Below are 22,640 nucleotides of genomic sequence, written 5' to 3'. Positions count from 1 at the left end.
AGGGAAGTGGTTGAGTCACCATCCCTGGAGGTATTTAAAAGACGTGTAGATGAGGCGCTTAGGGACATGGTTTAGTGGGCGTGGTGGTGTTGGGTTGATGGTTGGACTCGATGATCTTAGAGGTCTTTTCCAACCCTAATGATTCTATGATTCTAATGTTTTCAGGTTTTGTGCAGTTCAAACTGAAACCTAGCTAGAATCAAAAGGATGTCCTTGACAGCGGGAAACTATCTGAGAACATAGACCTGACCTGCCAGTAATGCATACAGTGTGTACTCTGGCCTTGCAAATGGTGCAGAATACACCAGGAGTGACATGAACAAGCCCTGTTTAACACAGCTTAATCCTTAAATCCAGTCCAAAAGGCACACACTTGGCCTACATAAAGCCTTCATCCAGCTAACCAGTTTTGCAAGACCTCCCTATGAATGCTTGATATTGCGTGCCTAAATACTTGACCTCTGGCAAGACTAACTAGAGTAGTTAGGTGAGGAATAATTGACCTCTCAAGATTCATAAGAATCTCTTCTTGGAGATGTGTCTTTACCAAAAGCTATTAATGCTGTTAATGGCAGACTGAGAGGATGCAAAACAATCCTGGAGCCTGTAGTAAGAACATGCAACACAACAAAACCTGTCCCTATTCACATCTGTTTTTAAGACAAGATCGATACAGAACAGCTGACATGAAGAGAAAGCTATAGATGAACAAGTGAGGGGGTGTAAGTTCTGACACAGAGATCATCTTTCACCAGAATTTTTACTGCACTGGCCAACAGCTGGAGAGGGTAAGCCATGGAACATCCTGATAGGGAAAACTGCATCTGTGAGAACATGCTTAATTTTGAGCTGGGTGGAAAGGGAAGAGGAGCATCTTCCGTAGAGAAACTACACTATATCATTACTTGTCTAGAAGACAGCGAAGTCTAATAAACTCAGGGCTCTCCTGTCAGGATTTGTTCTCCCACATCTTTTCATTTCAGACTTGAACCAGGAAGAACTTAGTTAAAGGTTATTCAATTTTGACAAGGCAACAAATTATTATAGATAAATGTTACTTATGATTAGTGACAACACACAGGTAGACAGCTTCACCTGCCAACTGATGGGCATTTAATAAAATAAACATAATAGGAATTGCATGACAGATATATAGGAGGTGATTATTTAAAAAAAAAAAAATCAACATATTCAGAAATCTTCCTCCTCCTCATGGAATCTACACTTCATATTTCTGTTTAGCTGATAATTTCATTTATGAGTTAAAAAGCATTTATCTTGAATAGTACAGATGTTTAGTGAACAGAATGATTCATCTCTTCCTCTCTACTTTCTAAGTAGGACAAAGAGATGCTTCCAGTGTGCGCTAGGACAGAAACATGTCTGTCATTAAGTTGTTGCTTCCCAGATAATAACTACCCATTAAGAGAAAAATTTTGAGATTGCTGCCAACAGAACTCACGCAGAGTGATGCTCTCTAGAGTGATTGTACAAGCGTAAGTGACGCTTACTGCTTGTTTCTTTTCCTCTCACCAAAAGTCACAGTACATACAAAAGACCTCTTCCTTTTGAAAATCAGTGACACAGCCTCATTTCCTTGTATATGTGGGAAGTAAAAGTCTGAATGGGTTTCATGAATGAACCTCACAAACACTTCTACTGATTTCAGAAGATGTAAGAGAGAAAGTTTTAGGTTGGAAAGATTACAAAAGTGTAAATCACCCTAGGGGATGAGGAATACCTAAGATAATATGGATTCTTATGACATTATACCACAATTGTATATGTGGGAAGTAAAAGTCTGAATGGGTTTCATGAATGAACCTCACAAACACTTCTACTGATTTCAGAAGATGTAAGAGAGAAAGTTTTAGGTTGGAAAGATTGTACAAAAGTGTAAATCACCCTAGGGGATGAGGAATACCTAAGATAATATGGATTCTTATGACATTAGATACCACAATTGGAAAAAACATAACAACATCAGAATTTACAACCCTTGATTGTATTAACTTCATATAGTTTGCAGAGAGTATTCTAACTGAATTCCAAGTACATGTTCTATTTAATATATAGCTTATGAATTTCATTACCATGCAGTATGTTTGCTGACATGTAATGAAAGTGCAGTTGCTTAAATTAAGCATCTGATACATTCAATCCCAGTTTTAGTTATATATATGGCATGAATATTTGTGTGGTTTTATAGGAAAAGCTGAGCAGGTAGAAATTCTGGCAAACTTTTCAAGACTGCCAAAGAAATGGTCATACATATTTGCAAAGGATATCTACAGCTGCAGTTCTGTCTGTGCTGGTGGACTTCAGCTATGACGCTAACAGGACCACAAATTTGCATGTTGAATAAAAGTTGCCTGTCTCCTGTCCTTGCTAGTTCATGTTTATTTTGCATGTGAAAGCTTTGTCACTCCGTCTCCCCCTCATTTTTCACTTGGAGGAAGGCAGTGACATAAAGAACCCCAGGGACATTAGAATGCTCCATAAACATGATTAGAGCATTCAGCCTCTTCATTTAAAGCAAGTACCATATTGCTACCAACATCTGCTTTGGGCTGTAATGAGGCCCTTAAAGAAACCACACCATCCTGAATGAGCAGAGTCCTGTAACATCTGTTGATTGTGCTTGCATATTTGGCAGCTACAAACATGGCATCTCATACTTACTCTCAGTTATGCTATTGTGCTGGTATTCAAATGGATTCCTTTAGGAGAGAAAAGTTATTCACCTGGAGCCTGAGTTCTCAAGGTGAGCCTGTACCATATAAACTGTATTTCTGTGAGGTGGGCTCTGCACATTGGGGTGTGGAGTTCATTTGAGCCAGCAAACTCATAGCACAGGTATGTGGACTCCGTAAGTGGTAATAATGCAGAGATCATCTAAACACCACCACTAAAAGGTCTGTATCTGTATTGTTTCCACATAGGAAGGTGAAATACACCACAGTTCAATTGCTTTTTACACTTGAAATTCTCCTCTCTGTTAAACATCACTTTGTCAAGAACAGTAGAGTACCTACAGCTAATTGCTCACTTGTGAAAAATTAACCACTGAAAATAGTGTCACATTCTTGCGGGGAATTGACTGATCAATAATCAATGTACTGACTGATGATTTCCAACATGAAACCAAGGTACTGAAAGGCACATTAGGATTTTAGCATATTTCTAGCATAGATAGAGCTGCATGTGAAATCTTGGTTATGGCAATATCGTCTAGATGAGTCACCAAACAATCCTCATGGCTGCAAAGAAAGGACCATTCTTTATCTCCTTCAGTAATGATATTACCTGTTGAACATCCTGCTGGAAAACACAGAGCTGCAGCCTTTGATGTAGCCGGACCTTTCTGTGTTGCCAGATGCTCTCTAGGCGCCGCTGGTGGTGCAGGACTTCATGTACCACATCCAACACCTGGTGAACAGCCTTGGAGTAGTTTGCAGTAGCAGTGAGGGATTCAGAATTCCCAGGGCTCAAGGGACGCTGTAGGACATCCAGCAAGGCTTTTCCATCCTGGCTCACCTGAGTAAAGAAATAGGTCTACTTCACTACACGTATACTTAAACATCCAATAGCTGACCGAGAACAGCCTAGCTGATTCTTTTTCCCCTGTGTGTTTTCCTTATTTTACTCAAAAAGGAAGAAAGACCTCATAACATCTCTTTTTGACTTGTACTTACACATTCAGCACTTGCCTTCACTTCCTAGTGGGCCTGCTGTGTCACTCAGCAGGAGCACAGATACTGCACTGCTGGGGCTTGATACATAGAGACAGAGATCCCAAGGCTATATTACATTCTGACATTTGGGCACTGAAAATTCTTGACATATACTAGTTGATGACAGGTGGCATTTGCAATAGCGGGCCTATTTTTGTGAGAGGGTGGCATTTTAAGAAAACCACAGATGGCAGAGTCATTCATATTCTGTATGATAAGGGAGAGTCCTTTCTTCGTAGGATTACTAAGTATATATATACGTTGAGAAGTGTGACATTCTGATTCTGTATTTCATTCAGTGGCAGTGAAAAATAAATTGGTATATGATAGTCATTCTTTTCTTTCCCAAGAACAGCTTAGAGGGACCTATAGTCTCCATTTCCAATGGGCTACAACGTTTGTTGGCAAATGTAAAGCCCTCTGCACACATGTAACCTTTTTTGAGCATATTAAAACACATTTGCAGATGCAGAGGCATTTGGGCATTAAAAAAAAACAAAATGCCAGATTCTTTAACACCAGATCTTTTCCTGGAACATCCTGGAGCATTTTCATATTGCAGGGGCAAAATGAAAAATGGAACCATAAAAACCAAACTGTTATTAACAAGTGTGTGCATGCACTGGTTCTCTAAAAATGGCTTTTTGAAATATTTTTCAGTTGCAGATTGCAAAGTTAAAATATTTTGTTCAACAGAAGTGGTAAATGAGGACACTATTAGAATCCCTCACCTCTTCCCAGCCCACTTTTCTCTTTTCCCTCTGAAACAAACTGCAGCGAAAATGACAAGATCTTCTGAAAAGTGTTTTTATTTCTATGCAATCACAATCACCAACCTTGCTAGAGAATGGCTTAATGAATGTTTTTCATCCAGTTTAAATTTTGAACATTATCTGTCAAAGTTAAAACACTTCTCAAAGATTTCCAAGTCCATTTATTTCTGTATTAAAAGTTGCTTGTTCAAATGTAGCAAATAGCCTTTAATACCCAAACCTGTGTCTTTTGGCAAGCCATGCCACATCCCAGTCTGTTGTAGCAGTGTGTATCTGGTGCATTTTCAGAGAAATCAAGAGAATTTCATCAAGAGAATTTTCTTTGAGATTTATACTGGCAAAAGTGAGAGTCAAATGTCATCATATTATGTGACTATTAGGTGGGCTTAGGCAGATCCTTGGAGTTTTTTTAAATATTCAGGGCAATTTGGAATTAGATCAGGAAATAGCCGGAGAGTCCATAGGGAGTGGCTTTCCATACTCAAACTCAGTTGCTGCTGAAGACCAGCTGGAACAATTTGCACATGCTGGAGCCTGCTGGGGTCACAGAGGGAACGATTGTACTCGCCAACAGCAGTGGATAGTGGTGATATGCGGGAGGATTTTAGGAGGAAACACTGAGGCACAGGTGTTACCTTGGCAACATTATGGAGGTGGCAATAGCTGCTAGGCAGGAAGAAGCAGCTTCTGGACAACTTTGTGCCATAATATAGACCTATTCATACCTACACCATCTCCCAAGTGCAGGCCCTGCATGTCAGCTTTTTGCCTCCCAGAGGTATAATCCTGCAATTCTTCCATTTTGAGGGGTCAGATCCTTGGGTGAAATATTCTGTATGCTAATCATGAGTGATCAAAACACCAGACTAAATTCAGTTGTCTTAGAAAAAAGCGCTCTTCCAGAGCTGACTAGTGGGTGAATACGGCCAACAAGGCCTTTACAATAAAAAGTCTCAGTGGCAGGAGCAATGCAGAACAAAAAGACTGTTTCAAAGGCAGCAGCTTATATGCCCCTGCTTCATCTGAAGCTGAGACAGGACAATATTCTCCCAGATTTGTGGTGTGAGGTAAAGAGCAAATACACTTCTGCATTCTCTCTTACTCCTTTTTCTTCTATAGGAATTAGGGTTTTATCTATTGCAGGATAATTTGTTCCTGTTGTCTGTCTAAAAAGCCTCAGAGATTACAAGTTATGATTTTTCCCTGATGGGCACAGACTTCCAGTTATTCTCTGCACAGCCAGAGAAAAACGCCAGACTTCAAGTGCTTGTCTTGTCCTGCTAATAATCATTAACACAAATCAGAGGCTATTAGAAGTGTTCTGCTCTCCAATTTACACGCTTGTCTGGTCATGCTGGAGTAAATATATGGCAAGCAGCACAGTGACAATCAGGTAACCAGTGGTACTCAGTATTTGCAAGGATTACATACATATTCCGGAATTTCATATCTTCTGCAGTTCTGAAGTTCTTTGGCTTAAAAAGTTTCTTTTCTGAAAATATTTTTGTTGTGAATATTACTGCATTCCCAATCAATGGGCATAGAAGATTTGTGCTCTCAGAGTTCACCAATGAACAGATTTCAGAAAGGAAGGGAACAGCTTCACAAATGGAGAAGCTACCTACTGTGCTCTTTCAGTCATTTCCACGTTCTCCTTATAACTGCAAAAATAAATCACGAAATCTCTTTTCATGTGAATCTTTTGAATTTTTCAAGGACTGTGCAAGGAGACAAGCATCAACAACCCAGGTTAGTTGCACTACTTCACTTACATCTCACTTACGATGTATTTTTAAGAAGTATTGCAAAAGTCTTAAACTGAATGGACCTGCACCCAGCATGACTTTCAGTCCCTGTAAGGTGTAAGTGCCAGTGCTGCATTTGTCAAAGCAAATGTGACCATTTCTCACTTATTTTGAAAAGTACAGAATTGCTGCTGGACTCTCGGGGAAGGTTTAACTCACCACCTGACACAACACACACATACACTCCTGTCATATGGTGATATTCCTGCATTTTCGCTTCATGGCAGGAGAAGGGCTAGGATGGGCAGTATGCAAATGCCTCTGTAAGAAGTTCTGGGACCTTGGGTGAACCAAAAAATAGATTTTGTTGTGCTAGTGGAATAATTTTCACGGTTGCTGTATACATAGCTAGGGAATAAGTTAAAATCTGTAGATACCCTATATAGTGGGTCAGAAAGTCCTCCAAAGCCTTGCAAGTGACTAGATTAATGGTGCCATCTGTGAAACAGCTACAATTTGCACTAGGAAAAAAAATGGGTCTTTAGAGCAAATATATCATGCCTCTGGGAACAGAGAGTAAAGTGCGGTTAATCCAGCCACACTGAACAAGATGCTCTTACCATCAACCAGGCTCAAGCCTGACTGGATAAAACCTTTCTCTCTCTCCCTCCTTGTCTTTACCAAATCAGTACAGTCCTCAGTAGGGGTGTCCCAAGTTTGTCTCCTGCTGTTCATCCGCTAGAAACACTGGTGGAGCAACATAAACACACCCTGGCTAGAGATATCTAGAGGAACTCTTTTTGCAAGAGGGGAACCTGCCAAAGGCATACATCTCGTGTATCTCCTCCCTCCAGCACTGTTCTACCCAAAGTAAAAGCAAGAGCACCACTTGATTCTCAGAAGAAGGAAGAAGGCCTGCTCTGCCAGCAGCTCGGCTTATATATGTCTCCCCTCCTCGGGGAGGATTGCTTAGCTGTGGGTTGCATATCAGGCCCATGATCTCTGCCTCCACTATTTCTGAGCTTCACTCAAGTGCAATAAAGGAAAGAAGGCAAATAATTATGGCTACAACCATGGCAAGATGGAAAAAAAGAGTCTCCCTAAGATTCTTTGGGCGTCTGTTGTTAGGTTCCTGCAGTGAATCTGAACTGCTTTGTTATACTCTGTAACAGAACAGAATAGGCCCATATATCCTATTAAATGTTAATTAATATCCTATTAAACATCCATATTAAATGGTTATTCCAAGGAACATTCATTTTATTCCAAATCTCCTACAATTATAGAAATAGAAACCGAGATTTTTCAATGACTCTGCAGGAAAAGAAAGGGAAAAAAAAGCTACAATTTTCATCCCACCATAGAGAGCTCTGAGGGAAGAAACATTATTTTCTATGGGCAAGGGGCATTATCTAGATTGGAGAAATCGGCATGTAGATATAGGAGGCAGGACTCCTAAGTCTAATCCAGGCTTTTCAGCTCACCAGGTAGCTGTGGGAAAAGGGATGAACATTTCCAAAATAACAGACTGTAACCTTTCTGGCAATTCTACACGCTGTTTAAAAATGTACTTATTAGTAAAATAATATAGAAATGTTTTAAACAGCTGTGTCTGCAACAAGTTAGAGCTTTCTGAGGAAGCATTAGCAAAAGCAATATGCATGTTAAAGGTTGCTTTTGGTAATGAGCTTTAAATGAATTTTCATTTCACAAGAAGATTGGGGCTGATAAACAAAATGCCAGTTTCAAACATTATTATTTTTTATTTAATCCCAATTTGACTTAATTTTTAGAAATAATTTTTAAATGCAATAAAAAACCCCTTAGTTTCACTTGACTAGGCACTTGTATAAAATTCACAGTTGCAACTAGAGGTCAACAGGACTGTTCTGTATTTGCTCACAAAATCCACTGTTCCTGAGAAGCCTGAGTATTGAATAAGGAATTGTCCTTTGTCATTGCAACCCAGATTTCTTCATTCTAATTGACTAGCTCCCAAATTCTTGCAGGTGTTCAGAAAATCCTTACATTCATCATCAAGGTATCTGCACAACTTCACTGTGTATGCCTGAGTGCCTACCACCAAGCCTAGATTAGCAAATCCTTTTCTCTTCTATTTTATACTATAGATTCTTCCAAGAACGTGATGACCAGAGCAAGGGCTGAGCATGGAGGAGAGTTCTGTTCTGTTCTGGAGTCTTCACTTGGTAACTTACTAAGTATAGCAAGCACTACCACAGTACTCCGGTCCAGCTTGGAAAACCCTGCAAGGAGCAAAATCCCTTGATACCCAGAAAGACAGTCAAGCACAGCACAGTACAGGGAAATGAAAAATACAACTAAACCCAAGCATTCAGGTGATCCGCAGATTACTTTCCAACAAGCTTGAGTCCTGGAGACATGAATAACAGAATAGAACGGATAATGTACAGAGCTTCCCACCCCCAGGGTAATTTGCAGGTCAGCGCATGCCTGGGGTGAACATCTAGACTAGCCTCATTCCTAAAAGGACTCCTCCCAGATGCCAGAGAGGTCCTGCAGCCTTCTTGCAAAATAAAGTGGACTGAACACAGACCCTGGCCTGCACAGTCAGATGCACTGAACGGTGGCTGTTTGTCGGTAGCTTCTATTTCATGCTGCAGTCTGGATGGGGGAAAAAAAAAATGTGAAGAATTTTATGGGTTTTTTGACAAAATGCCAGAGAATATGTTTTAGTCTTAGCGTCCTTGTCACCCTCTTTTAAAGGAAAAAAACACATACCCTATTTAGGTCTGAGATATTTGACAACAGTGTATACAAACACATCTGATGGCGCTTATCCTTGTCACCCTCTTTTAAAGGAAAAAAACACATACCCTATTTAGGTCTGAGATATTTGACAACAGTGTATACAAACACATCTGACATGGCGCTTAGGGACATGGTTTAGCGGTGGACTGGCAGTGTCAGGTTAATGGTTGGACTCGATGATCTTAAGGGTCTTTTCCAACCTAAATGATTCTATGATTCTATCTAAAGCACAGTCTCTGGCAGCGTTCATTGTAATGAGGACCTGACATCTCTGTGACTTTGTATATGGAAGGAAAAAGCCTTTGGCATCCTCTGTTCCCATTAGCGTACCTGTGCTAGAGCCAGGACTCATTCACAAAAGGAAAGCAACAGGAGTAAAGCTACTAGGGGCTTAAAGGGGTTCCCTGTTCAACAAAGGCAATAAAGTGGCTCTTCTCTGGGGTGCCAACACTAGCTCTAGATTTCATTTCTGTATGGGGTTTGTCCGCCAGATTGTCCTGTTGTGCCTTTACAAGCAGATTGCTAGGAGTCACCTCCTACAGCCTGGGATTAGATCTGGCTCTTTCTTTGAAAAAGTTGCAGAAATGGAAAGCAGAACCTGTCTCATTTAGAAAAGCTAAGCTCCAAAATGCAGACAAATATCTGTTATCGCTTAACAGATGCTCACATTCTTCTCTGGGAAGCACATACCTCTGTGTAGGCCTGTGTTACTTGTTCATACAGGGTTTGATGATGATGGATGGCCAGTTCCAGGTCTTGCATTTCTGAGGGGAGGCCTCCCTCACTGCACATTTTGCACCAAGCATCCACACCTGAAAGGAACTGAAACAATTCCAGGAACAATGAGCAACAGCGACACGGAACAACATCTCATCTACATTAGAAAACTTTGTTTGTAGAGTGCCATAGCTGACTGCAGCATGGACTGAGGAAAACGTAACAGTTATAAAGGAGTCCTTTTGGGCACCCTGGAACAGCGCATTCCTGTCACCTCCTCAGTACTGGTAGAACACCTAGATGCAAAGGAATGGTTTCTGTTTCTTCTGGATTAAAAAGAAATGCTCCTTTAACCAGGCTCAGAAAAGACCCATTCTAAGGGTCTTTGCATACCACAGAGGGAGGCTACAACATTGCATTCCAAAAAGGAAGGCTGCAACATGTTTAGAAAAAAACATCAGCGTGAAGCACAAAAGGACACAGTTACAGCTCCAGCTGTATTTGGCATTATCTCAGCTGTCAATCTTCCCTCAGTCGCTTACCTGCCCTTAACAGTACTAATTTCGGCAATAGAAAACACCCATTAAAATCAATGCTGACATTCATTTCAGTGAAAGGCAGACAGTTTGTATTCAAGCGGTTTCCAACCCAGGGCCAGCTCAGTGGGATTGCTAATAGGATACCAAGGCTCTAAACCCCTGGGTCACACATTTGATTCTGGCCCAGGTCAGCAGTGATCAGATACCATTACCATCTGACGGCTGCTAAGCAGCCAATGCAAAATGAGCTGCTGGTCTCAGTCCAGTTCCTGGTGGGCAGACATCCACAAAAAGGGAGAAAAAAAATCATTGCCATTGCAATTCATACGGTTTAGCACCTTGGTTGGAAGCCTTAACAGACAGCCAGAAACTGAATGGCTTCGGGGAGCAGAGGGGTGGAAAAAAATATTTTTCCACTCTTAAAGGCCTACAGAGCAGTGCTGATGCACTTTGGCAGAACAAATTGGGGAAGCCCTCCTGGGTGCTGCCTGTTCTGTAAAAGAAAAGAGGAATTTAGTCTCTAAGGTTCCCATCCGGTTTTTCTTTTGTCCTGGTTTTGGCTAGGATAGAGTTAATTTTCTTTCTAGTAGCTTGTATACTACTGTGTTTTGGATTTAGGATGAGAATAATGTTGATAACACACTGATATTTTAGTTGTTGCTGAGCAGTGCTTACACAGAGTCAAGGCCTTTTCTGCTTCTCACCCCACGCCACCAGTGAGGAGGCTGGGGGTGCACAAGAAGCTGGGAGGGGACACGGCCGGGACAGCTGACCCCAACTGGCCAAAGGGATATTCCATGCCATATGATGTCATGTTCAGGGTGGTGAGCAATTGCATTGTGCATCACTTATTTTGTATATTCTTTTATCGTTATTATTATTATTATTATTTTCCCTTTCTTTTCTGTCCTATTAAACTCTCTCTATCTCAACCCATGAGTTTTACCTTTTTTTTTTCGATTCTCTCCCCCATCCCACTGCGGGGGAGTGAGCGAACAGCTGTGTGGTGTTTAGCTGTCTGCCGGGTTGAACTACAACATCTTTTAAGCAGGGCTTACTTCAGTGACACAGCTCACACGTTCATATTTTGTCCATACTAGCTGCCTAATGCCACCTCATTACTTCTCGTTAATATTTTCTCTTTCTCCATCCTTCTGTTAAACCAGCCTGCCATACTTTGGGGCTATTTATAAAAAAGAACAGCTAATTATACAACAGATGCAGTGCCCTGTAGGGTGAATGTATAATGCCACAAAACCACCCCCAGGATCACAGCTTTATCCACTCCTGAAGTGTTCACCTGTGGCTTGTTAGTGAAGCACTCATTCACAACACGAAGGGCTGTGAGATTCAAAGCAAAGAATTTCAATTCAACTCTGGCATCAGCATCCTTTTTTATTAGCAGTGTAAAGCTATTCACCATGCTGCTGTGTAATCAAGCCTATAAAGTGTTTGCATTGTAAACACTTCTTTTCAGTGCACAAAGATTCAGTGACAAAGATGAATTCCTAAATGTTCATGTCTACAAAGTACAAATTTACCAGTGAAAACTGTGCTTTCTGGAAGACTGGAGGCAAGGATGGCAGGTTCTCTTGTGTTGGTTTGACTCCTGATTTGTTGAATCTCTTCAGATGAAATTCCCAAACACCCTTGCATAAAGCTGAAGTCATCATATTTTGTGCCAAGGCAGTGGAATTCACATAATTTCCTATGCAGTTTTAAGAGCACGGAGTTGAGATCAATCCCTTTTGGGGCTGTTACATGAACCTCTTGGTCAAAACAGTGAACAAAAGACCTTTACACCTTGTAGATCAGTGTTCCTGCTGCTGGAATCACACTGTTATGGCTCTTATCAAAACTGTTGAATTCTACCCATTTTAGTACAAGCTTTTATAGTCATGTTACTCATATACTGCCATATCCCCAGACTGCGATTTGCACACTAGGTGGGAGAAGTCTCAAGAAGATCCTATGCACATAACCAGATTTCCACCTTGTTGTCTCACATCTATCTTTCTTTTGTATACCTATCGTATATAGACAATATCACATCAACAATTACATCAGTGATTTCACTTCTGCCACTAGCAGGAGCAGTTGACATCATCTGTTTTAAAAAGTTTTAAGAAATGCAGCCTGTCAGTGTTTTACTCTGATACCCTGAAACAGCGCACGGTGGTCTGTGCTGTGTGTGTAGATTCACATAGGGAGAGCAAATGTTTTTTTAAGGATTTTTGCAAAGTGTTAGTTCATACCATAGGACTATTGATTTGGGTATTTTGAAAAAAACAGCTATGTTAATTTTTATTATTTGTCACACACTGTGACACTGCAGACACAAAAAACTTTATAAATGTAAGCCTTCATGCTAGAAACATATTCATGTCACAAAAATCACCATTTGACTGAGTTGAAAAAAGATGCATTTAAAATTGTAAATTGCTAACTGTTAGGTTGGAACAGGAGCTGTTACTGTCCACTGGATACTCAATACCGTTTAAATTAATTGCTTAAATTTCTAGTTAGCCCATAGACTACAATAGCTCCTACTGGGAACATAAAAGCTGCTTAAATATGATTTGAAATGACAGGCTCCAATAATTGTCCATGTTTTTCAAGACTTCAGGAAAGATTAAGAAAAATTTCTCCTAAAAAATAAAAAAGTCCCTAAGGTACCTTTGTGCCTCTGATCCAATCCAAAAGTAACTTTAAAGTAATGACCTACACTTACTCCTGACTCACAACCTATTCACCTAAGTTGCAAATTCTGTATTAGGTCAGGTAATAATGTATTCTCAGACCACTTCTTACTAGCTTTTCTCGGGGACTGCTATGCTGTATCACATGGTTGCTCCAAAACACAGCTCGGACATTTTATAGTCCATATTTCTCCACATTTTTTGCACAGTCCTTGCTTATGGCTTGCTAGGCCTCTGCGTGGAAGTGGCAGGCTAACCATTGTGGTTCCCCTAGGCCCCAGAGAAATTAAAACCAAACTCTAGTATACTTTCATGCTCCAGAACGGCTATGGGGAAAGATGGGAAGGCAGCCATGAAATTGTTTCCCTCAGTGACCTATAATATCTCTTGATGCCCTGAATTTTTTGTATGAGGCTAATTGTGAATTTCCTGTTGTTGTTTCTGGAATTTCCCTGTCTAATGGAGGAGTTGTCTTGGTCTTATCCCTGCATCTTATAGATATCATCAGGCTTTTCCTTTCCTCCCTTTCCTCAAATTCTTCCTCCCTTTTTTCTTTTCCTCTCTTTTCCATTTCCTTCCCTCAAATAGGGGAGTTCAGGATGTGCTTAGAGAGATCCAGGCAGAGATGAGAACAGTAGTCTTCTTGGTTGGGAAGTAAGGTAATATGAAACAAATGGTCAGGGGTCAGTCTTCAGAGAATCAGCATAAATGTCTAGCGTGTGCACCTAACACCTACTACCTTAAATAGTAATTCTGCTTGTGCACTTCTGAGGGTAGACTCTGACCCAGAATTAATGGTTGAGATCTCTCGGCTGATTGAAGACATTAATTTGTTCATTCTGACAGGCTCTGTAGAGTGAGCGTCCTGTGAATACTTCAGCACACTTTCAGAGATTACATCCAAGAAAGGGGGGACACCTGGTATGCCTGCTTCCCGCACCTGACAGTTAGTGGGCCAGAATCTCATCTGGTGTAAATCAGCACAATTCTCTTGAAATCACAGTGAGATAAGGCATGTTCTCCTATGTTCTCTTGCAACTTTGAATAGCCTCAGACATACTTAAAGATACAGAAGCAGATTCTCTTTCGCACTAGAAAATCTCCATGCTAGCATGAGAAAGGGAGGGGAAAAAAACAAAAAAGAGAAACGAAGAAAAAAAAAAACCAACCCCAAGATATTTGTAGCAGGTAGAATTAAGGGACATTTAGGAAACACCTCCACTGAATATCCTGAGTTGCACCTTGACCTGGACATAGTGGTTGTTTGGAGTTTAGTTTACTGGCTTTTGATCAAACACATGTGCTGAAGGAAGCCTGGCTGGAGGCTAAGTTGGCAAGATTTGTCTTTTCTTTCCTTTCCTTCCTTTTTTTCCTTTTCTTTTCTTTGCTCTTTTCTTGATGATGGTTTAGTATGTAGAAATCGTGTTTAAAAAAATTAAGGAAGACACATGCGTGCACACAAACACACACACAAAAAAAAAGACAAAAAAGAAAGAAACAAAGGAGAAAAAAAAAAAAGTGCTTTGATCCAGGAACTCATTCAGCCAAGTTCCATTCAACATGCCACATGTATCTGCTATAAGATCCAGGAAAGCAATGTGATTCTGAGGCACGTAGAGACAGATGTGAGGTTCAGTTCCCAGCAGGGCTGACTCAGCCTTTCATCCTTCCAAGCCAGACAAAGTGTATTCTGTGCAGTTTTCTGCGTGGGGTCTTTAGGAAGAGACCTTGAAAAACAAGTTGCTTCCTGCTCAGCTTGCATGTTATAGAGATCGTAGAGCTTTTCATAAATCTCTGTCCCAAGCCAACAACTTCCTTGCAGGCTGGGGTGTGCCAAAGGCTGAAAGATTACGGTCCTAATAGACTTGCTTCCTCTTGGCATCATGGAGAACTTAAATCAATAGGAAGGAATGAACAAAGAGACTGTAGCAGCTTATCGCACTGGAGAAGGAAAGACAATCTGCATATCAGATCGGTATGAGGGAAGCAGGGTTACACTGTGGGAGAAATGGTTGGATCCGCAACAAGACTACCTTTACTGACAGAACAAAGGGAGCAAAAAAAGATTTCATCTGGGACAGAGGAAATAGTGGGTTTATCTACATCTTTGCTTCAGAGATTTAAGCCTTATTTATTGTAAAAAAATGAAGCCCTGATTTGAGTAAAAAAAAAAACGGGTGATGCCAAATAATAAAGAGTTGCATTTAGAATGAATGTTTGATAGACAATAGACTGAGTTATAGACCAAATCCCAAACACCTCACTTTCTATACTACACAGAGGTCAAATGACTAAATTATTAGCATTCAAGTCATTGGTTTATCCTACCAGAGTTACTAAAGCAAGGCCAAAATTTTAGTCCTGGCTAATGGACACACTGACTCCCACATTTCTTTTTTGCAGCAGTCTGAGTTTACAGGCTTCACATCAGCACAATTCCACTGAATTGTCTCTTATTGCAAGTGAGGAGCAACTGCTGTTCACAATTAGCAAATTCTCTTGTCTGCTTAGTAATGAGAGACTAGCTTCTGTCAGGCAGCACAAACTTCAGTTCCTTATGAAGAGGTGCCAAGGCAGGACTGGGTTTTTCAGGCCCACCCATACAATTGTAAAGGAAAAAAGACCCAAAGCTGAAAGTGACATTAGTGTAGCTTTTTTTCAAGTTAAGGCTGAGGCAAAATATCCACTTTGACAGTGTTCAAAAGGTAGGAAGACAAAAAAAAAAAAATCACCTCTAGCTTGACAGATAGTTCAATACAGCTTTCTGTTTTATTGCCTTTCATGCTATACAATACCTCAGCAACTCATAAATTGCAAACAAGACTGACACTTCAGAAAAATAAGGGATCGCTCGTAAAAAAAAGAAGAAAAAAAGCCAAACCCAAACACCAAACAAACAAGAACGAACTAATTCATTAATAAACCTTAAACATTCTCATTGTGACTACAGACTGGATATAAATTCTTTTCTGATTTTTCTTTATGAGCATATGATGAATGATAATTATTAACATGAAGACTACACCTAAGCACTACAGTGCCCATTGTACAGAGATGAAAGTACTTGTACTGGGCATCTTCTTAGCGTATCAGTCCCATCAGAGCCACCGAGTGTGTTTACATGAGTAAGTGCCCAGTAGGGTGAGTAATCGCTCTATGCTATGGCCTGTTGTCAGTAGGAAACACAAAATAAAGAAAAATCCATTATAATTCTACGGTCAGAAACAAACAATAAAGAAAATCTTTACTCTTTGAGCTAAACTTTTCCACACATATATTCTGGCTTACAAGGCACAGTTTCTGGCTCATCAGTTATAATTTCTTCTTCAGACACTTGAAGTATGGGTCATTTTATAAACATCAAGCACACCCACTTAGTAGATTTTATATTAATTACTTGGAAAAACAAGCACACAACAATACTGAAGAGCGCCCCAAAGCAGTGTTTGTCACTGGAGAATGAATGTAATCAACATATGATCAAAGTTGAACCATCACTGTTAAGTGGACCTAGTTTAGGTGTAAAAAAAGCAGAAGGTTTATTTACTGACATATTTTAAATCTTTTGTAGCTATGAAATTATGGAACAATTTTGGTAGTTGTTAAAGACACAAACCAGAGTTCAGGGACACAGAAAATTTTCTTGGATGTTCCTAGCTGTCTCTGAAGTCTCTACTTAGTGAGGTCTAACAAAGTTCGAGGCTATGGAGAGCACTGCAAGAGTAGGTGGTGGAATGAATTCCGTAAGTTTCATTAACAATAACGTGCTTTGGCTCCTAGAAATTGTCTGCTGGTATGGGTCTATGTCATATCTGTCAATATTCCCGTGCACATAGCACATACCACATATACATATGAGTGCAGATACATACTGTTTTCCTGACCATAATAATCCTGAATTTATCCACAGCACTGATGAAATATTAGGCAATAGAAATAAGGCAGCATGTTACTGCACCAGTGCACTTCACTTATGATCAGATTCTTTCTTATCACTAAGGCATAAACATATTTTCTGACCGACTCAGGGAACACGTGCCATTTTGGGGGGGGGGGAAATGTAACTATTTGGTTTTAAGACACCGATCCACTAGGAACAAGGCTCTTAACCTCACTGCATACAAGCCAAAAGCCATCAGGTAATATTTGCAGCATTGTCATTATCAAAGTAGCAGTGGATCATTTTGCCAGTCACAAAAGCAGCTCACCTGTTCAGCTTTCTGGTGAAAAACAGCAGACATGGCTAAGATGGTGCTGCGCTCATCCAGAGCTGCAGCAAAACTCTTCCACTCTTGATCCAGCTGGCTAGATATTTGTTTAATTTGCTGGGAAGCATAATGGCCTGCCTCGGAAAGCCTTGACGCAACAGACATGATCCGATTGATGTTGACATAGGCATTCTGAAAATTAAAAAGCACACATAAATAAAGAGAAGGAAGAACCGTGACCACCCTCTGCCTTCATTACACATTCCAAACACCATCAGTTGGAGTAAAGCCGAGCAGTTCAGTGAGAGCAATCAACCACCCGCTTAAATATGCATGAATAGCAGGCATACTACCTTCCGCTCTAGAAATACATCCCTCCGGAATCTTTTTGCACATCTATGCCATTATCTAACACTGTTATCTCCCCCGTCCCCTTGAATTTATTTATGTAAAACTAATTTGCCATACTTTAGCTATTTACTCACCTGTTAGGGTCTACTCATGGCTTCTATTTTATTCTTGATATTTCTGTTGCAGTACTTCATATTTCTGGATGCTATATCCACATATTCATAAATGAAATGTTTGCTTTCTGTCCTTTGAGAACACTCTGACAATCCTTTATAGACATGCAGTGTCAACAAATGGAAAAGACTTATAGAATTTAAAAGAGCTCATAAGGACATTCTATAGAAATATAAGAGTTTCCATAGAAATGTCTATTAAATTATATTCTTCAGTTAAAATGTTATCTTTTCTGCAGGTTATTTTAAGCTATTCTCCAGCAGAGATATCATTTAACTACATTCTGAATTTAGAAGGATTCAAAAAGCCTACTAAAAGGGTAATATTTTCTGTTCTTTCATAAGAATTTTCCATGATGGTTTTTATTCAGCCTTGAAGCAGTGGAAGGATATTTTTTTCCTCAAACTGAGCTGTAGACAGCAATGTAATTGCATTACGATACCCCCATTGTGCATAGGAACGTAAACCGGCAAATAAATAGCCATCATGACAATGTCTTACAAAGATGCACCATCAAAAGACAAATGACAGCTGTCTTGCAGATTTCTGGAATGTCATTTGATGGAAACACTTCTCCTTTCTCTTTCCTCCTCACCAGAGGAAAGGAACATCCCAGAATTTTAGATGTTTTGCTAATGTTGACTCACTGCTTTCTGTCTCACTAAAATATTTCAAAAGGGTTTTAGGAATTTCAGAGAGTAGAACCTGTAAGACCCTTATGCACAAGGACAGACACAGCCCTGATGATTTTAACAGTATTACTCATGGGCAAATAATAAATCAGAGGTGGAAGTGTTTGTTGGAGCAGGATCTCATCATAGTGAGTGGGAGCACAATGTGGAAAGGCATCTGCCAATCCAAACATGAAACACAACAGAGCACTGCCAAGGCAGGCACAGGTCCAAACTAAGTTGTGAAGCAGGGCAAAGTATGTCTGCAAAGTGTGTGGGATAACTACAAAGCACACTCATCATACCTGTAGATGCTAAAGGAAAGAAGGAGGGGGCCACAGCCCTTATAGCCACTCTGCTCTCCCTGAAGAACCATGACTGTGACAGCTGTCACATAAATAACACAGATCTAAAGCAATACCCAGCCTCCAGTTTTGGTTTTTTCCCCTTATCACATAGCCTTTTCTTAAAAATTGGATTTGGCTCAGAATTGTCAGATTAATTTTAAAGAAATAAAAACATCTTTTTCGGTACAATTAGAGAAACCAATCAAAATTGTTCTGGAGTTTAAAGTATACTAAAAAAGATATTATGATTTGGAATTTTGACAACCAGCCGCAGTCAAACACTTCTTTGTGTCTAGGTTAGAAACTGGAATTTAGACTAAATATTTAAGCCTTTCTCCCAGAAAGTCTTCATGACTGAGCCTCAGCCAAGATCATTTTGCAACATTTCAGGTCAGCTCTTCTGGTGGGAAGCAGTGTGGCATCACTACAGTTGCTAAAGCTTGGATTAGTTGCGCCAAATGAAGAACTTTCCTGTGTTTGAAGGGAAAGAAAAGTTGCTAAAGAAGTTTTAATTTCATGTAAAACATAGTTGCTTTCATCTTGCTTTTATTTTTTTTTTTTCCCCCCTGCAGAATTCTCTTAGCCATTGCAATGCAATGAGCATGGAGGAAAATGGCTGTGAATTCCTTGGTTCCCTATAGCTACAGTATATAGATGTATCAACTAGTAGAAGGGTAAAGGTAAGATTAGTTGAAATACAGCAGATGTTCTTAGAGTCTGTTTTTTAAATTAGGGAGATTGTTATGGCTGTTTGTTATATTTTTATACAGAGATGAGGATTTTTATGGATGAAATTTCACTTTCCTAGATGAGAATTTTTCATGGAAGAGTACCAACCCGTCCTGTAGCCAACCCAGTAACTCCATAGCATTTCCAGCAGAAAGCAAGGAGCAGTTTGGGAGTCACCTGCTCACACGTCCATTCTTAGGGCACCAAGCGGAACTGGCTCAGGAAACAGAGACTCCTGAGCTTCCCCTGTTGCTTTCTGAGCAATAAATGGATTCAAGTGCAATATCACGTGATGTGCTCTTCTGTATAGCTCCAACAGGTAGTGCAATGGAGATACCTCCTACTTCTGGACACATGCACTCTTTACCTCTGCTTTATCTGTCCCACCTCAGTGAAGCAGAGACACTGAAGTGGGGCTTGAACACATAAGACTTGTCCTAGGTCTCACAGAAAAACAAGACAGAGCAAAGTCTTGGCTAAAGATCTGGAGCTCAGGATAGCACATCCTACCAGGTGAAACACATTTTACAATCTCAGGACCTTTACCCAGTGTCACTACTATTGGGAGCGATGGGATCTCTGTTGTGGATTGAGGTAAAATGCAATATGGCTTCAAAGCACTCCAGAACTTAGTTTCAGGAGAAAAACACTTAATTGACCACAATCCACAAAATGCAAGACATTTCTTTTCCACCTTGAAGTAGAATAAAATTGTAAGCCACTTTTTTTCATCTTTATCTGCCAATGTGTAAAGTTCTGAGTAAAACGGAACAAAAATCTATGCTACCAAAATTCAACTGTTGACATTTCACAAAGTTAAACCTTCCTTTCCCTCTGGTTTGTTCACATCTAAAAACTGAATGAATTGAGATTTTTCTGTCACTATTATATAGATCTTTTTATCCTAATAGGAAATAAATTAAATAGAGCAACTAATGTCTGTGACTTCATTTTTCCTTTAGGCTGGAAAATCCACTCTTAAGAGGTTCATAGAGAGTCTCACTGTAAATATAACCTAAGGACTCATCTTTTTTTCATAGATGAGAGGTGTTCCCAAAGGAGACTGCAAGGGATCACCGATTTATGGCTATATAGGACTGCAACAGGTCAAACAATATATTAATGTCTAGAAGTAAGGGTAAAAGCACTTCAGTTGACATTCTGTTGTCGTGATACTAGGATACATCCAAGTTTTGGCTAATATATATCCTTTATCATTGAAAAACCTTTATTTTACATGTATTTGCAGATTTTCGAAAAGCATTCCCCATGTTAGAGTTAATTTTTCATTGACTTTATTTCAACTTCGAAACTTTAGTCAAAAAAGGAGATTTTTGCCTTCTAAAAATCAGTTGACTGGCAAACAAAAGAAAAATTTCCCCACATGTACATCAGCATCATGATATGCTAGAGTTTCTTTTACAGTTTAGGAAAGCCTTGTGCAATGCCTTGCAAGAGCACATACCCCTCTTTGTCCACCAATTCTTGGTCCATTTCTGTCACCTAAACAAGACCTTGATTCTGATCACCAATGTCTATAACGTAGGTGTTTCTTCCAGTGTAAGCAATCACTGCTAAGGTCCCTAACACTTGGTAGGATAACAGCCCTCAGTCTCAGCAATAAGCATTGACAGTAATGGGGTTTCAGTTGTGGAATGATCTCCCACAGGGAAATACACTAATTCAGCCCTGATCATCTAGCGGGCATGCTGGGAGACCTTCCCTCTTCATTAAATCCTCCAACTCTAGCTGGAACAATACTTCCTTCTAATACAAGTACAAAAAGAATACCTTACACTCTCAAAAGAAAAATGAGCAGTGAGAAGCATTAAATCTGCAAGGAACTTGGCTGTGTTCATCTCATTTCCTAGAGAACTAGTTGCGATATTGTGATGGCAAGCAGCGAAGGTGGGCTGCAAGAGAAGGGTTTTGCAGGTTAATTGAAGGTGAAATTTGATTGTTGAAGAGTTCTTCTTTAAAATTAAAAAAAAAAAAACCAGCTTGCACTGTATTACTGTGAGTTTAGAAACCATCTGTGAAATGAACCCAACAGATAAATCCAAAGCAGAATGTTTCAGTGACAAAATAAACTCATGAGATATCTTTAAGACCTTTAAGTTTCTATAACAAGGCCAATTATATGTAGCCTGTTGCAGAATAATATTGGATGGCATTTTAGCTCAGCCTACATACACAAAAACACTGTTCATTTAAGATAAATGTTGGGAATTTTCAACAGGCATCATTAGCCTTTACATAATAATTGTAACGTGTTTGAAATACACTGCGACTTTCTTAAGACAACATGCATCTCCATCTAGTGTCAGTCAGCCAACTCCCTGACAGCAGGATAGGCAGCAATGCCAGCACTGAACACTGCCATTTTTATGCATGTCCCACGGAAAGTGGTAACTCGCTCTTTAAGGAGGTTAATGGAGCTACAACCAGTATGCTTTGTGTCATATTGAAACACTGGGGTTTTTTTCTCCAGTGAATTTACTAGATTATTGAGATTACTCACAAAATGTTGGAGCTAAATATTCATCTTTGTGAAAAGTATTATTGCTTCAGTATAAACATTATACAGCTGTGATAAAGACTAACATAATTTATTTTGAAACTGAAGTGAAAACAAGCACTGCCTTGAATCACAGAAAAAAAAAAAATCTGTGGTCCTTATTTGAAAGAAAAATACCACACTACAGTTTATTACCTCAAATACATGACTTCTCCACATACCACATTGTTCATGTAAAAGGAAGAATTATTATTGTGAAAAACAGAGTAACAAATTGTTTTTCCAAGAAGGAGCTTTGGTCACACCATGTCTATTGAGATGTATAGGAAGAGGATGTGACAAAAGGCGTGACCCAATAAACATTTGGAGAGTGTATTTTCTAGAGGAACTGAAGAGAGTATTACATGACTTCTCCACATACCACATTGTTCATGTAAAAGGAAGAATTATTATTGTGAAAAACAGAGTAACAAATTGTTTTTCCAAGAAGGAGCTTTGGTCACACCATGTCTATTGAGATGTATAGGAAGAGGATGTGACAAAAGGCGTGACCCAATAAACATTTGGAGAGTGTATTTTCTAGAGGAACTGAAGAGAGTATTTTAACTATTATTAGTTATGCCAGGCTTAAAGCACTAGGCATAT

At 39.7% G+C, this 22,640-nt stretch overlaps 1 protein-coding gene across 1 annotated transcript in view; it reads right to left on the bottom strand.

Annotated features, from left to right (window-relative positions):
• Positions 1-22,640, bottom strand: part of KALRN (kalirin, RhoGEF kinase) — a 338,232-nt gene that overhangs the window by 243,030 nt on the left and 72,562 nt on the right. Inside the window, exons 6-8 of the mRNA XM_019470941.1 lie at positions 17,206-17,397; positions 9,733-9,864; positions 3,307-3,537 (exon numbers count right to left, since the gene is read on the bottom strand). Coding sequence (XP_019326486.1) covers positions 3,307-3,537; positions 9,733-9,864; positions 17,206-17,397 — 555 coding nt within the window. The remainder of the gene's footprint in view (positions 1-3,306; positions 3,538-9,732; positions 9,865-17,205; positions 17,398-22,640) is intronic.

The sequence above is a fragment of the Aptenodytes forsteri genome, unplaced genomic scaffold, assembly GCF_000699145.1.
Source record: "Aptenodytes forsteri isolate BGI_AS27 unplaced genomic scaffold, ASM69914v1 Scaffold255, whole genome shotgun sequence".
Lineage (NCBI taxonomy): Eukaryota > Metazoa > Chordata > Aves > Sphenisciformes > Spheniscidae > Aptenodytes > Aptenodytes forsteri.
Note: the sequence above shows the minus strand (reverse complement) of the source record. Positions and strands in the feature narration are given on the sequence as shown.